The 16,927-nt window shown below is 39.9% G+C and overlaps 1 protein-coding gene across 1 annotated transcript in view; it reads left to right on the top strand.

Annotated features, from left to right (window-relative positions):
- SEC62 (SEC62 homolog, preprotein translocation factor) overlaps nucleotides 1-16,418 on the top strand; it is a 43,422-nt gene extending 27,004 nt beyond the window's left edge. Inside the window, exons 6-9 of the mRNA XM_069083559.1 lie at nucleotides 4,083-4,175; nucleotides 4,820-4,880; nucleotides 5,897-6,016; nucleotides 13,135-16,418. Of these exons, the coding sequence (XP_068939660.1) occupies nucleotides 4,083-4,175; nucleotides 4,820-4,880; nucleotides 5,897-6,016; nucleotides 13,135-13,625 (765 nt within the window). The 3' untranslated portion in view covers nucleotides 13,626-16,418. The remainder of the gene's footprint in view (nucleotides 1-4,082; nucleotides 4,176-4,819; nucleotides 4,881-5,896; nucleotides 6,017-13,134) is intronic.
- Nucleotides 16,419-16,927: the final 509 nt, after the last annotated feature.

A 16,927-nucleotide genomic window follows, 5' to 3' on the forward strand; every position in this document is an offset into this window, starting at 1 on the left:
TAGAGAACTATTACTAGTGACAATGGTAGAATCTAGTAATGGTTTATGCACGAGAGACATAGGAGTATTTGTGGGCAGCATGGAAGGATAATAGATAAGGAAAGGTTGAAAATTTAAAAGGGCATGGTAATAGGTGTCATCATAAGGAGGTAGAGAGGATGCGATCCAGGAAACATGTAGAGGGGTTGGTCGTGATGAGAATGGCACCTTTTGAGGGACTGCAGTAAAGGAAATGGTGGGGGATGCTGGCATGAGGTAGGAAGCGAGAAGAGGGAGATTGTAGCAAATAATCTCCATTTTCTTGATAAAGTTTAAGGTGAGGCCCTCATCTGAGAAAATGGGGGGGAGAGGTTGCTGTGGGAAACTCAAGAAAGAAGAGAAGATGGGGCCAGGTTGGCAGAGTAACAGAAAGTAGTACTGCCGAAGTCCCCCAGACAGACCTAGAAAATGCACTAGCCTGAACTTGATGGGGTGTTCCTGAAAAAGTCTCAGTGAGTAATTCTTCTAGCCCCAGTAGGCATAGAGAGAGACAGAAAGGTTTGCAGACACAAGGGCATCACTCAGGGAGAGGGTGCACCAGAATGAGAGGAGGTCCCAGACCCATACCAGGGCATCATGATGGGAACAGGTTTTTTTGGCAGCTGCCACCCACTACTTAGTTCTGTCATAGATCCAGGGTAGACTGAGCAGGGGCCTGGCATGGTGGTATTCCTAGGTAGGAAGTCCCTGGGAAGTGGAGAAGCAGCAGTGTGGCTGAGAGCAAAGCAGAATCTCAGTTCTAGCATCTGGCCCAGCTTGTAGAGGAATCCTGGTCTGAGTGGGAGCCTACAGTTCTGCCACTCTGAACCAGCAGTTCTTTGCAGCTGTCTGATAGGGGCTGAGTCCAGGAGCAGTCTACTTTTTTCTCGGACTAAAATCCAGGTGAGGGACTTGCAGAGCTCAGACTGGGGACCACTTTGGGAACAGTGACACACAGTCATATAGATCCCAAGGGAACTTCCCTCCAGAAGCAAAGCAGAGCTCAGCTCTAATTTCAGGTCTGAAGTTAAGTAGACTAGGAGAATGAAATATGGTGGCAGAAAGCTCAAGACAGGAATGACTCCAAAATATCCATGGGCAAATCTTAAAAAATAAAATAAAGTACAGTGTGGGTACAGACTCAGCTACAGTTCCTAGAAGAGAGGAAGCAAGAGTTTAAAATTTTTTATGAACAAATTGAGAGTACTTGAGGAAAACATTGGAAGGGAAATGAGAACGGTGGAAGAAAAAATTGGAAAAAGAATTAACAACTTGCTACAGGTGGTACAAAACCTTGTCCAGACAACAAACTCCCTGAAAATTAGTATGGACCAAGTAGAAGTCAGTGACTCCATGAAATATGTGAAATATTAAAACAAAGTCAAAGGCTTAAAAAAAAAGAAAATGTCAATTGTCTCATAGCAAAAACAACTGACTTGAAAAACAGATTTAGGAGAAAAAAATTGAAGTCATCAAACTATTAGACTATCACCATGACCAAAGAAAAGAGCCTAGACATCTATTTCAAGAAATCTTTAAAGATAACGTGAGAGGGCAAAAATGGAAACAAAAAGATTTCACCCGTAAAACCTGAAAAAACCAACACAAGTGTTCCAGGAACATCATAACTCAGATCTAGAGCTTCCAGGTCAAAGAAAAAATACTTGTAGCAAGCAGAAAGAAAGCATTCAAGTACTGAGGATCCACAGTTAAGACCACACATGACTTAGCAGGCACAACTTAGAGGGGGCACTTGGAATACAGCATTCTGGGAGGCAGAGGCTGTGGACTTACAGCCAAGAGCACCTCGCCCAGCCAAACTGCATGTGATGCTAAAGAGGAATAAAAGGGACCTTTAGTGACAAAGGACTTCCAAGCATTCCTGATTAAAAGACGAGAACTGCCAAGAAACTTTAAAGTTCAAACAAAAGAATTAAGAGAAATAGAAAAAGATAAACACAAATGAACAATAATTGACTAAATAAAGATTAATTGCCTACATTCTAACATGAGATGATACACGTGTCCCTTCTAATCCCCGTCATCATCAAGGCTCATAGTGGGAGTCTAGTTAGACGAGACTTGGCAGTAGTTGGGGCACAGCTTAAACATCTTAACAAAAAGAGGAGGCAGAGGAATACACAGTGCACAGTGGGAGGGGGGGAAAGGAGTATTACAGAAAATTATTTCACATTGTTTGGGTGCACAAGATGATGTCTAAACAAACAAGGTGGGGGCAGGGGGAACGGGAGCCATTGATACTTTAACCTCACTCTCATCTAAACTAGTTAAGGGAAGAATGAAAACATATATACACAAAGAGCTAGGCCCAGAATTACATTTTAGTCAGCAGGGAAATAGGGAAGGAGGAGAAGGCAAGAGGGAGAATTAGAAGGAGGTCAGATTAAGAGAAAGATTAGTCCTAAGCAAAACAGCCTCTAAGGATATACAGAAATATAGTCACAGGTCTTTTTCAAGGAGCAAAGAATGAGAATTTTAGAGGGTGCTCATAAATGAAGGGATAATAAACAAGTTGTAAATGTGTTATATTATTTTGCTATAAGAGGTGGTTTCAAACAAACCTGGGAAGATTCCTATGAACTGATGCAGAGTGAAGTAAGAAAGAACCAGGAAAACAATTTCTAGTGATGACAATATCGTAAAGGCAAGCAGCTTAAAGAATCAAGAACTCTTTTACCAGCATAGCGAATGATTCCAAAGGACTAATGAAGAAACATGCTGCCCAGCTCCTGATAGACGGGCGAAGGACTCGGAGTGCAGAACGAAGCAGTTGTTTGTTTTTTATGGACACAACCAAGATGGAAATGGGTTTTACTTGACTATACATGTTAATAATGGGTTTTGTTTTTCTTAGTTATTATTGGGGGGAAGGGACGTAGAAGAGTCTTACTGATTAATAAAAATGAAATATTTTTTAAAAAACAACAAAAAGAAAGGAGATTTGGATCAGTTGCTGTGATGCGCAGTAGATCAACTGCCTTGCTGCTGTGAGGGCTCAGTTGCGGGTAGATCATATAAATTGTAGTGCAGTAAGTTAGGGGAGCTACAGGAATCCCTTCAACACCCCTCTTAGTAGCACATGAGCAGGCGAAGATGAGGCAAATGGAAGGAGTGCACATCATGGTAGGCATCAGTGACAGTAGGATGAGGGAGCAGATAGTGTTGAGTTGGTTCACCAAGGATTGACCTTGGAAGGTGATTACCTGGGACAGGACTGAGGGTACTCAGAGGGAGGGTTAAGAATCGATTGAGTAGGAATAAGACATAGGGAGAAAGGAAATGATAAAAAATGGTGTTTGGCTAAAGGAATTTTCAAGTTTTTGAGCATGGAAGTTTATTACAAACTAGTTCTGGACTTTTGGACAAGTCATTTAACTTCCAGACCTTTGTTTTTTTCCTCTGTCAAGTGAGTTTTTGGGCTAAATAATCTCTAAGGTTATTTCCAACCATAACATTCTTTGACCTAACCCCTGCCCCCTTTTCTTCCCACTCCCCCAATGCCAGTAGTTACAGTACAGACAAGACACTGTGTAGAGGAGATCCAAGTGTGAATCTTGGCCCTGGCCTGTGCTGTATGTGACAGGCTCTTTGAGCTTCAGTTTTCTTCTCTGGAGGAAGGAGATAACACATATACAACCCCTGGTAGGAGCTGAGGATCAGCTGAGGACATAGATGGGAAATAACTTCTAATGATAAACTGTTCAGGTGGGCCTCTCACGTCAGACAGCTCATTGTCTTTTGCAATATTTATCAAGTTTATTTTGAATCATAGCAGTTTGTGGAGTGTGGGGGGGGGGGTGTTTTGTTTTTTAAGCATATAATACCCTGGAAGTGCCCTGTGTTTGGTTTTTGTTTTGTTTCATTTTTCAGAGTTTTCAACTTCTTCACATAATGTAAGAGTTATAACCTATATGGCGTTGAAAATAACTAGTTTGGTGAATGTTTTAATTTCGTTTGCAAAGGGATTATACATTTTTAAATGATTTTTCACCCTGTTTAACGTGTGTGTGCGTGTGCGTGTGTGTACATGAACATTTTGGTAGGAGGAAACACCAGGAACACCCAAAAAGAAAGAAGCCAAGAAAAAATTCAAACTTGAACCACATGAAGATCAAGTGTTCCTGGATGGAAATGAGGTTAGTGTATACAGCCTAGAAATTTAAACTGTGCTTATCAGTAGAAATCATGACATGGGAATGAAGCAGTCATAAAGGTTAGAAATATGATGATCTTAGATGGTCAATTATATATATTGAATAATTCAGTCTGATTTTATATTCATTTTACCTTATATCTCAGTCACTGGCCACACTGTGAAAAGGGTTTAGAACCTAAACCATTGTTGAGAACCTAAAGCCTTCCAGTATAATTTACTAATAGGAAAAATTGGCACCAAGTTAACAATTTACTTTTAGGGTAAATTTTCATATTCCACAGATAAATGTAACATTCTAATAAATTTCTCTGGTGGCCTAAAGTCTTTACGTTGTAGTAAAAAATTTAGACTAGCTATTTGTATTATTGTAGACTCCTTAAGTGGTTGTTGCTTCTGTTGAATAGTCTGTTACTAAACAAGATACACCAATTCAGTCGAGAGCATCTTGCTTTTTAGGCTAGAGCTAGATTAGTACATTATTTGAAGTATTTAATTAAATTTGGATCCTTGCTTTGAATTCCAATATGACATCCCCTTCCTAATATACACAAGATCTAAATTACAATAGCAAGATCTCTAACTTTCTGTTGTTTTATGGAAACATTTAACTATTTCTTCTTTTAGGTGTATGTGTGGATCTATGACCCTGTCCACTTTAAAACATTTGCCATGGGACTAATTCTTGGTAAGTGAATAGATAGTTTCAGGTATGGCCTTAAGGAGATGACGAGGAAATAGCTGAAATAATTGGGTCTTCCTTGTGAATTTCTTATTAGGATTCTTATCTAAAGATGAACCTTTTAAAATTATGCCAACATAGACTTATAGTGTCTGAATCCCTGTTCAGGTGATGAACACAAGTGAGGAAAAGTGTTTTTTCTTAAATTCTGAAATACTAAATCAATTTAAATATTTTAGTGAAACATTGTGCCTTAAGTTATTGATGACCAAAAATCCACTCTATTACAGAGCATCCCTTCATTCAACTAATCTTAGTCACCCTTCAAAATTATAACATGGTAAAAAGAAGTAAGCAGGCTCTTCTCCACTCCCCTCAGAGCCAAAAGAATGATATTCCAGAAGAAGGAAGAGATTACTAAGGATATTCTACAATGATTAGTTGCCTCCACTTTACCATTTCATTTTTAATTCCTTTTTCTTTTTCAATAATAATGTATTTCTATGGGGGAGGGGGGAGTTCTGAGATTAGAATGTTTTTATTTTGTTTTAAGTTATCTGATAACAGTTGTTACTGTGATCTTTGAGAAAATCACTAGTGTGTGTATAAATTGTCAAACCAGGGTTTGTGGTGGTTTTGCTTGCTTAAACATTGTATAAGTCTGGTGAATGGGTCGTATTTAGATTGGCGGGTGTCTGCATTCTCATCCCATTTAGAATGAGAGAAGAGCAGTGTTCCATGTTATGTCAGGTGGAGACTGAAGATGTCAAAAGATACATGAACTTAGACTTGTACTCTAAGCACTTGGTGCATTCTATTTGTTTGGTGAATAGCACAGAGTTTAATCTTAAGCTTATATATCGAATTGGTTAATAAATAGAACATGAAATACTTTAAAGCTTCTTCCCCCACCTACAGCATAGAAAATAGTATTATAACCTTTCTTTGTTAGTCATGGTTAGTAAGCCGATTCAGTTTGCGTCCAAAAATTAGCTAAGCATCTTTGTGTTTTTTTGTTCCAGTGATTGCAGTCATAGCTGCAACTCTCTTCCCTCTGTGGCCTGCGGAGATGCGAGTAGGGGTTTATTACCTCAGTGTAGGAGCAGGCTGTTTTGTAGCCAGCATTCTTCTGCTTGCTATTGGTAAGTATTCTCTGTAGTAAAAATGAGTTTAGTCAGGTGGGTATTCAGCAGTTCAGACTAAACTCTGGGCTTGATTGGAGGTCAGTAATATATAAGCATTTGGGGAAAATCTAGAAATGAACAAACATTGATTTCACTGCTCATTTTGGTCAGATTCCAAAGTTGACTACTCCCCCCCGCCAAAAAAAAAACCAGCCCATGTTCCCTTAAAAAGCCTTTGATATGTACCTGACTGAATTTGGGCAAATATGAAAAAGCTTGCTTTAACCTAGTTTCCTTGACTGGTTCCTCTAGGAGCCTATCTTTGGAGCTGGATGGGCACTGTAGAAGTCATTTCATCCAATACCCTGATTTTATAAAGGAGGACATTGAGACTCATCCAGGTTAGGTGACTGCCCCAGGTCACACAGGTAGTAAGTGGCAGAGCCTTCTGACTACAAGTCCAGCAGTCTTTCCATTATGCCAGTGCCTGGCACAAAGTAGACCTTTAATAAGTACTTGTTGAGTGAGGAGCTTACATTCTAATGGGAGAATGCAGTGTGTAAAGAAGTAAATAGAGGATAACTTGGGAAAGGAGAGCAGCCAGGAAAGACTTCATGGAAGATGTGGCACCAAAGTGATTCTTGAAGGAAAAAGGGGGCTTTCTGAGAGGCAGAATCAGGAAATACACTCTAGATGTGGGCAGTATCAAGTGCATTTGAGAATGACTGACAGTCCGATCTGATGGGATGCGTGACTAGTTGTAATGTGAAATAAGACCAGAAAGGTAAGGTAGGTTGTATTCAAATTAAAGAAAGCCAAAAACATTAGGGTGATGAGGTTGTGCTTTATCCTTGAGCCAGGGGAGTAATAGGTTCAGAACTTTGCCTTATGGATATGATTTTGGTGATTGTTTGGGTACAGATTGGATGACCAGAGGCTGGAAATAGGGAGACTTATAGAGGGCTATTAGAGTTATGTGGGTGAGAGGGGATAAGAGCCTGAATTAAGGTAGTGACTGTGTGAGTGGAGAGAAGAGGGTGGATGTGACAGTTGTTTCAGTTGCAGAATCAACAACACTCAACCACTTACTGGATGTGGAGGAAGATGGGGAGTGGGCTGTACTTTGTTTATTGCTAGTTATGAATGTGGGAAAGTGGGTAGTGCCCACCACAGAATTGAGAAAGCTTGGAAGAAGGGTAAGTTGGAGATGTTGGGGTAGGGAAGAGAAGGGACACAAAGGACAGAGTGTTAGAGACAGGAGAAGAATGAAGTTCTGTGAAGGCTCCATCAGACAGGAAAGCCAAGGTAAATGAGAACCTCTAGAAGGAGGGGTGATTAGCCCTGGTGGAAGCTGCCGAGAATCAGGAAGAGCGATGATGGAGAAGAGGTCACCAGAGGTAGGAATTCAGAGTCGTTGTAGCTTGGGAGAGAGCCCTTTTAGTCAGTGATGGGTTAAGCACCTTGATTGTAAGCAGTCAGGAAACGTGGGCAGAGAGCAATCAGGCAAGAAGTGTAGGCACCTTTTTTCTTGGCCTTTAGCTGTAAAGGGGTGAGAGAGGAGATGACTTAGCAGGATCAAGTGAAGATTTTTTAAAGGGTAGAGATTCAGGCATGTGTGTAGACAACAAGGAATGAGCCGTTATTAAAGGTGAGGTTGAAGATCAGAGGGGAAGGTGATTGGAGAGGCAGCTGTTGAAAGATAGGGCATAGGATGAAGAGCACACGTAGGACTCATTTTGACACGGGGGAAAGTGCTTCCTCTTCCTTGGAGACAGGAACAAATGAGAAGATGCGTGAAGAAGGGGCTGGGAGACGGGCGAGTTTATGGCCGATGGCTTGAGTTTTCTTTGTACAGACATGTTCACAAGCTGCAGGAGCTTGGGAATGGCCATTATGGGTGGTGCATAGTCCCCAGAGCACAATACAAGGATTGCCCTAGGACAATGCCATAGCCTAATGGAGATTCAGTACTGTGACTTGGTAGGTTAACATGGTCTCCTGCCTTCCTCCAGCAGCATTCAGCAGCATGGTAGAGAAGGATGAAGGCTACTGTGTGGTTGAGTTAAGTGAGGGACCAGTAAGGTGTGAGTTGGGATACTGGACTGGAAGAGCAGGAGCATGTATGGTTTAGATTCCTTGAACATTCTACACTGACAAGGAAATGGGAGTGAGGAGAGTGGGGAGAAGGCATGACGTCACAGAGTACGGTGAGGACGTGAGAGGCCATCTGGTGCCACCTCTTCATTTCACAGATGAAGAAGGAGGCCCAGAGAGGTCATACAGCTAAGGGGTCAGACCTTGACTTGTGTCCCTTCACTTCTTGTCCTTTGTTGTTTTACTTTGCCTTGCTTTTCTTGTTATTAGATTCTTTTTTCATTGGTTAAATGTCAGCAGTGTGTTAAAGTTGCTTAGGTTTTTATTATAAACAGTTTTGTGAAATTTCAAGAAACTAAATTATAACATTCTCTCTAAGATTTTCTTTCTTTTTCCTGATGTGCCCCGGAACTATACATGCTTTGTTTGCATTCCGTTTTGAGCTTGATCATGATTTGACCTGTGGTGTAGCTGTCTTACACATCCTTCATTTAGTTCATTCTTACTGCTCAACCACTATGTGCCAAGTCACAAAGCTAGGAAATAAGAGGAATTTCAAGATAAAATGTGCGTGGGGCCTGTCTTCACTGAACTTACATTCTGATGAAGATAGGACCTAGAGTCATAAGTACAGTGAGAGAAGTACAAGCAGAATTCTGTGAGAATTTACCAGAGTCAGAAATTATTTCTGGGTGGCTCAGGGAAGGCTTCACAGCCAATTTAAGCTGGCCATTTAATAATAGATAGTGATTAGGTGAAGCTGAGGGAACGACATTACCAGTGGAAGGAATAGCATGAATAAAACACAGAATATTCAGTGAATATTAAGTATTCCGGTTAGTAAAGGTCTAAGATGTATAAAGAATTATAGATAAAACCAGAAACATTGGTTGGTACCACATTATAGAGGGCTTTAATTTCAGAGTAAGGAATTTAGATTTGTTTGTATTCTTTGATAACCCAGGATATTGAGAGTTTGGGTGGGAAGAGGTAAAGAATCACATCTCACTGGAGCAGCAAATTCTACAAGCGGTAAATATCATTTCTGTGCTAGGGATTAGAATTTTAAAATGAAAAACAGTAGGTCCTGCCCTTCCAGAGCTTTTATTCTGATTGGGACATGTTTGCTACGTGGTAGAGTGTCAAAAGAAGAAAAGAACTTTCAGCTTTTCATAGGGAAGATGGTATCTGTAAGATGGGAACATGTTCTAGAAAAACAGATTGGCCTGCATGAATTCAAAAGATTTGGTGCATTGCATTGGGGGCAGGCAGATCGATTTGGCCTAAACATAGAGTTTTGTAAAGGGGATCAGTATAAAAATAAGGCTAGATAGTTGGACTAGAGCTGAACTGTAGAGGGCCTTCAGTGCTAAGGGCTAACTCAGGACCAGAAGGCCCATCCCCAGACCAGCCAAGTGAGAGGAGTCATACTGTATACTTTCACGGCTGGTAGGTGCCCACCTTGAGGTGGTTTGACTTCAGGCTGAGTTGGGATTCAGCCCAAAATTAATAGGTCAGTGAGAGAAGCTTTCTTTACTGAGTTGTGGGCAGATGGATGACAAGGGCATTAGCCATAATCACCAGGAGCTTCTGGGTCCAGGGAATTTCATTAGATTTAGGTTAGGTTACACCAGATAGACTCCTTATACATTTTTTTTTTTTGGCCTTTTGGAGGGCAGTTGGACTTAAGTTAACTTGCCCAAGGTTACACGGCTAGTTTTTTTGTGTGTGTGGGTGTTAAGTGTCTGAGGCCAGAACCAAACTCAGGTCCTCCTGAGTCCGGGTCGACACTTTCCTCACTGCGCCACCTAGCCACCCCTCCTTATACATTTTTTAAAATTATTTGCTATTCCTCTTTATGAACACACCCTACAAATTGTATCCTTATAGCTTGGAGCAGGTGCCTGATGGTGAAGGCCTAAGGAAACGAGTTCTTGATTCAGGTTACCTGGAGATGGTGGGCGGAGCACGGCCCTAATTATTTGATTGTGGAAGGATTGCAGAAGATGAAGCTTTGGTTTGGCTGAGGCTTGAAAGGATTGAGACTTAAGCTGTGAATTTGTAGAGATTGAGTTGAGGGTTCCTCATACTTCAGGCCTTTGATTTACAGAGCATGTTCCAGGGACAGGTTTTTCCACATTGAGTGATGGTGTTTAAAGCTGAATTGGTTATTGGGGGAGAGAAAAAAAGGGAGCATCACTTGCTTAAAGATGTAGAGCCGAAAAGGACAGAGGCCTGCTCCCTGAAGGGGTGTGTGTCCCAGAGGATGTCTCTCACTCAGATTTTAAAGAGTAGTGCGGCCGCTTGCATTAGTGGTGAGCTGCGCCTGTATCCTGTCCTGGAGTGCTCTTAGCTCAGTTTTTACCTCGGGCAACTTTTCCATACTGAGACACACCTTCTGGTAACCCTCTCACTTCCATCTCTTCTTTCTCCCAATTCATGCTCATTTGCCTCAGGAGAAAATCATGTCTGTCTCCCTCTTTATTATATATGTGACCAACCTCTTTCCCTCCTTGCCCTCATCCTAATTATGACTGCAAATCAGAAGAAAAGTTCTAGGGAGACAGCAGTACCAAGGAAAGGAAAGCCCTAACTTTTGTGAAATAAGGCATTGTGAAGGCCCAGGGCCATCAGCTTCCCAGTGTCCAGAAGTCACTTCAGGTGTCCTACAACAGACTCCCATTTCCTCACCTTCTTTTAAGCCTACTTTTCCTTACCTAGCAGGATTTAAAATAAAAAGTGATGCTAATTTTATGGTTTGTTTTGTTTAGTTATTATTTCAGTAACATTGGTTACTTAATAGTGTTTATCTTTGTAAATTCCACATCTCACCTGCCTTATGAATTAAAGAGGCATCTGTGGGGCAAAAGATGTTCTGTGTTCCAGACAAGGACTCATCCTGGAAATCACAGCCTACTTATTAAATTGAGGACTTGGCTAGGTCTCCTAGGAAAAGACAACACATTGTCCTATAGTGCATCAGGATGGAGTTTATTTCATGAGTCAAAATTAAGATGTGCTCATTTATATGTGTAATGCGAATGTTACCATTTCAAATAATAAAGAGTAATAATAACAATAGCTACCACTTAAATAGTATCCTTTAGTTTTCCAAAACGTGTTATCAGTTTCAGTGGAGAAACATTGAGTTATAGTGATTCTCTCCATAACTCTTCCCTATTTTAAAGTGGGCATTCTGATATCACCTAGGCAGAATTTTATAAAGTATGCCAAGGGATGACATTACTAAAGATTGTTGAATTGAATTGGAGGCAGGCTGATACAGAAAAAAATGAGGTTGTTCAATTTGCCCTGAATGTAGAGCCAAGGAGTGATTTTCAGTTTTATTCAGATCACTTTGGAATTATTCTGGAATGGCATTCATGCTCTCTGTCATAGAGGGATAGTTCAGGCAAGAGAAGAGAAGAGTGTGCAATTCTTAGAAGTCCCCCATTCTTCTGCAATCCATCGATGGGATTTCCTGTCAAAACAGATTGAGTACACGTTGGCCTCTCCCATTTCCTACTATCACCAGCTCTTATGAATAATATGTAAGGCCTCCAAGAATGAAGCTGTGCCCATGTGGAAATGGAAATCAGCACTTCTGACCGGCCTATGAATGCTTAACTTGTAAAGTGAAGCAGCTATTTTACTCCCTTTGGTTATTCATCCAAAGTATGTTGAAGGTAAGCCTGTAAAAGGGCTTTTTTCAGGGTTTTATGTAGTAGTGCTACAGTTGCCTATAAAACTAGCCTGTCGTAATCACGTAGTCTTCAACATTCACCTACTTATTTTGGCTCTTGATATGTACTTTGCTATAATAGAAAATGATGAGGGAACACTTGATTGAAAACAACTATATGCAGGGAAGGACAGTGCTAATAAGGCTTAAGCTTGGTGGGATCTAGAGAAGATGAAGGGGAGGGACCTAGTGATGCACTGGGCATCAGCTGCCTGAGGGCCAGTCCACCTGAGCTTGCACAGGCTTTTTAATCCAAACCTTTCAGCCATAGCACATGTGAGAGACCTGCTTAATGAGTGCTAAGGAGCTGAAATCTGTGCTGGTGAAAGGAGTTCCCATACTGATGGAGTGACGGGTCTTTGAAGTGGTGAGACAGAGTGTGTGTGTAAGTAGGAAAGAGAGGGAAAGCCAAAGAGAGAGGAAAACAGAGGGAAGGAGGGGAAAGAGAGAGAGAGAGAACTTCTATGAGTGAAAGGCAAAATCAGTGGAAAGTGGAGAGAGTGCCAGGCTTGGGGTTAGGAGATCCAGGTTTGAACCCCAGATCTGAGACCATGTCTTTGACTCTGGGCAAGTGATTTAACTTCTCTGTCTTGGTTCCCTCATTTCTCACAAGGTAGTTGTAAAGGAAGTGTTTTATAAGCCCTAAAGTACATATAAGGATGGAGTATTAAAAATTGAAAATTATATCCCACTGTAGAGAATTGGAAATCACTCAAGGGATTTGATTTGTCTTTCATGAGTCGTGTCATTTTGCTTAAGGTCAGTGAACTTATGTATCAAGAAGTTTAGAAAGTAGAAACTTAGCAATCAGAAGAGGAAAGCAGCAGAAATGCAGTTTCCCAGAACGTGAAAATTGATCTTTCTCCCAGAAAGCTTTGTTTTGATGATCATGTTCAGGGTGTCTTTACCTGGAAATATAAATGACTTGAAGGTAGAAGCCATCTTGACATTGGAATGCAAGATAAACAACCGTGTAAACTCTTTAAAAAGGTTATTCCTTGCATTGTCCATTTATCCCACTAATTTCATTGGTTTTTAATCCAAGATTCTCATAGTTATTGTTCTCAAATTTCTAAATGTTGCCTGACAAAAGCAGCTCTTCTTCACGTGACATTCAGCCATTGTGCCCTCAAATTCAGAATAAAATGAAATGCTGCTTAGGACCTTGGCGTCCAAATGAGTATGTTGCTGCAGGGTATATTTGGTGGGGGAGGGGGTCATCCATAATTTTTTTACATCAAACCTAGATGACAGCATGAGTGCTTGAAACATTAAACTTGGGGGATTTTTCTCCTCACAGCTCGCTGCATACTGTTCCTTATCATTTGGCTCATTACTGGAGGAAGACACCATTTCTGGTTCCTACCGAATCTGACCGCCGACGTGGGCTTCATTGACTCCTTCAGGCCTCTCTACACACATGAGTACAAAGGACCAAAAGCAGACTTAAAGAAAGATGAGAAATCTGAGGCCAAAAAACAACAGAAATCTGACAGTGAGGAAAAATCAGACAGTGAGAAAAAGGAAGATGATGATGGGAAAATAGGAACTCTCGGAAATAATGGAGCAGAGGGCTCTGGTGGAGAGCGGCATTCAGACACAGACAGTGACAGGAGGGAGGATGACCGATCCCAGCACAGTAGTGGAAATGGGAATGATTTTGAAATGATTACAAAAGAGGAACTTGAACAGCAAACAGATGGAGAGTGTGAAGAAGAGGAAGAAGAGGAGGGAGATGAAGAAGAAGAAGAAGAAGAAGAAACAACTAGACCCTCATCTGAAAAATCATAAATGTACTTTATTTGGGGACTGAGTGTGTGCAAGTGGTTGGATTTTCTATGTTGGCTGATCACCAAAACATACGTGTAGTGTTTGGGGTAGTCTTTAAATCAGTTTGCTGAGATCTATTTGATGTCTGGGCAATTCTATACAGTTTTTTATTTTATAGACTACTAACTTTCTTTGGTACAATCTTAAGTCACTAATATACATATTTAACAATTTTATCCATTTAACAAATATTCTGGCAGTAAGTAGCTTTTGTTCCTTTTTGATAGTTGTCAAAGATGTAGTTTCCTCAGTGGCATTTAGAATACTGGCATTTTTGAGTGCCGTAGAGCTTCTTACTGTTAGACGTGACAGAAGAGATGAAAGTGAAAGACCAAAATTCAGGTGACACAGTTAGGTAGCTATTTATGAATTACTTTAGGATGAAATGAACACATAACTCATGACTCTTGAAACGTAAGCTGTATTTCTTAATTTTCATAAAATTGTACCAGAAAATTTTTTTTAGGATTCAGAGTTAACAGTTATTTGCTTAAGATAGGCCAGTCAGTAATGATGCAACATGATTTTGTTTAGCTCCAAATTCTGTCCTTTAACTACCAACTTAGGAAATCCAAACTCGTTTGTACATCTGGTTGAGAGAGGAATGGTTTTCTTCAGCAGAGGAAAAGGAACAGCATAGGATGGAAAATGGTGGCTGTTCTTTCCCTTCCCATCCATTTCCCCCATCATAATAGGAGAAAGCATTCTGTACATAATTTACGAATAAAACAAACCTTTTATTTTAATTGTTACTTCTTATTTAGATATTTTCTCAGCACTTCAATTTGTACAAAATTAAGACCATTTAAAGGTATGTTTTTAGGGAAATGCAAGTCTTGATGCCCCACAGAACATCTCTGTGTGTATGTTTGTTTGTGTGAGTGTGAGTGTGAATGTGGGTGTGGTGAGTATGTGTGGTGTATCAATCTCTCCACAGCAGCTGCAGCTTGGTGCCAACATTCCGATGTGTTTGAGCAGACTTACAGCAGCTGTTTTGCACGCCTTTGTGTTCATTGATTTATCTTAAATTTCTACATTCAGAAACTGGAGTACTGTATTATCAAATTAGGAGGCACTGCTGTGAAAGAGAATTTACTGTTTAAAAGTACCAATTAAAATAAAGAACACAAAAATGACCGTATGACAGTCAGTGGGCTCTAATTGATTGCTATTTTGGAGCAGTTTGAATTTTTATTTCTGCTTTTGTCTCATCCTTATTTACCTTTTTTTTTTTTTGGATAATATATTATGTTTAGTTATATAAACATTTAAGAGACTTGACATCATTCCTCTGAAGTTGAAGTAATGAAAACAGGTTTGATTCTTTCCCCAAGCCGCTGTGAGAAGTTATACTTATTACTGCTTTGCAATTGGAATCGTTTATTTGCAGAACTTTATTTTTATCTTTTAGTTATCTTCCATTCAAGTATTATAACTGAAGGTGTTAAATGTTTTCCTAATTGTACAAATATATGTTTTTGTGTATGTTGGTAAGCATTTCACAAATGATTGCTTCATCCTAATAATATTCCTTGTTGTGTGAGCAGAAACATGGCATCTGATCTATTTAATGCATCTCTGATGATGCTGCGTCAGTTATTTTAAGAACATTCCCCTTGGCAAATGTTGATTGATTTTAGTGCCTGAGTATTTTCTTGCTGTTGACTTTTGTGCAGCTCAGTTTCTCACTTCTTTAGTTAGGTACAATTTCAGCTGCCCAGTATTCTCTCCCTCCCAAATCGGCCACAACTCTGATAATTACTCTCAAACACAAACAGCAGTTCTCTCTTGCTTCCAATAATTCCCAGATTAATCATTGGCAATGAGAATTAGGTAGCATTCTACTTAATGCACCTCAGATTTTGTCTAATTCTGAGGTAGGCACTAATACCAGTAATCTGTATTTGAGTATAAAAATGATACTAACATGATGTTATTTCTCAGAAATTACAAACTGTTAGGTAGTCTTTATCACTAATAAATACACAGGCACTTCAAACTGTAACTTTGTCCTGTCACTATTTGTAATATCTGTGTTGTGTCTAGTCTTCAAAAACCATCTGGGGAGTAGCAGCTAGGAAAACTTGAACTTTGTAAGTGTTGTGGATCCTCATAGTAAACTAATATCTGGTTTCACGACTATTTGATGACCGCTGGAAAACAATCTTTGTGGATCTAACCATAGAAAGTGCTTTTAGGGGTTACAGCTCAGTGTCTCTCTCGCTGTTCAAAGAGCATTTATTTTAAAGGAGTGAGTACTTAAAAATCAAAGGACTGTCAATATTACAGCCTGCTGAATAATAGGTAATTATCCTCATGGACCAAAAAGTAAATAATTTAGCTCTGTTACCCCGAAAGTTTGCTTCCCTTAGTCTCTTCAACTTGAAGGTTGGAGTGATGGGTTTTAAAAATACAACCTCTGGCTACAAAGCCCTGAAGTAGGAAAAAGTGAGATGACAGAAATTTTCAGTGACGTAACTAGAATTAAACTTTAAACCAAGGGAGGATTCAGACAGTGAAGACACTAGACAATGAATATGCTTATTGTGCAAATAATCCTAAAATCAATGTATTTAATATATTGTTTTTATTTTCCTTTTCCCTCCCACTGATTTTGACTTCTAATTTCCAAACACAATGCCTGTCTCTGTTTGGACAACTTTAATAATTGGAATAATTTATATTTAGTGGCATACTATTCAGACAATTACTATATTAAAATTTCTTCATTGCAATAAAATTAAGCAGTGGTGATGGGTTTTGGTGGTTTTATTTCCTTACATTCATCTAAAATCTGGTGTCTACATCAACTTTTACTGATGACTTTATTTTCAGTAAAAATTGTCTTATGTTTTATAAATCACATTTCCTTTTGTAAATTGTGCTTAAGATAGAAGGTGTTAGCAACAGCAAAACTGAAGAAATTCTACAAACAAAACAAACGCTACTAGGCACAGTGATAGCTTTCTTGGCAGGGTAGAGTTAACTACCAAGTTATGATATTTCTCCTTCAGTACAGTCAGAAAGTGTCCACAGTCAAATACTGCCTGTGTACAATAAATGAGCTGTTATTTTTAATTGTCTCTGTTCAGCTGCTGTGTTTCTCTGCGAGTCCAGGAAAGGTCCTAGCCCTGAGCAAATACCCTGGCCAAAGAAAAGGGTGCCTTTGGCAAGAATGGAACAGCTCCTCCAAAGAACATTCCCTTTACGGCATCTAATCTGATCATCCAATCCAGTCCAGGGGTAACCCTCCAGGGTGCAGC

The sequence above is a fragment of the Petaurus breviceps genome, unplaced genomic scaffold, assembly GCF_028583685.1.
Source record: "Petaurus breviceps papuanus isolate PSGF00001 unplaced genomic scaffold, PetGlider_PUasm1.0 173, whole genome shotgun sequence".
Classification (NCBI taxonomy): domain Eukaryota; kingdom Metazoa; phylum Chordata; class Mammalia; order Diprotodontia; family Petauridae; genus Petaurus; species Petaurus breviceps.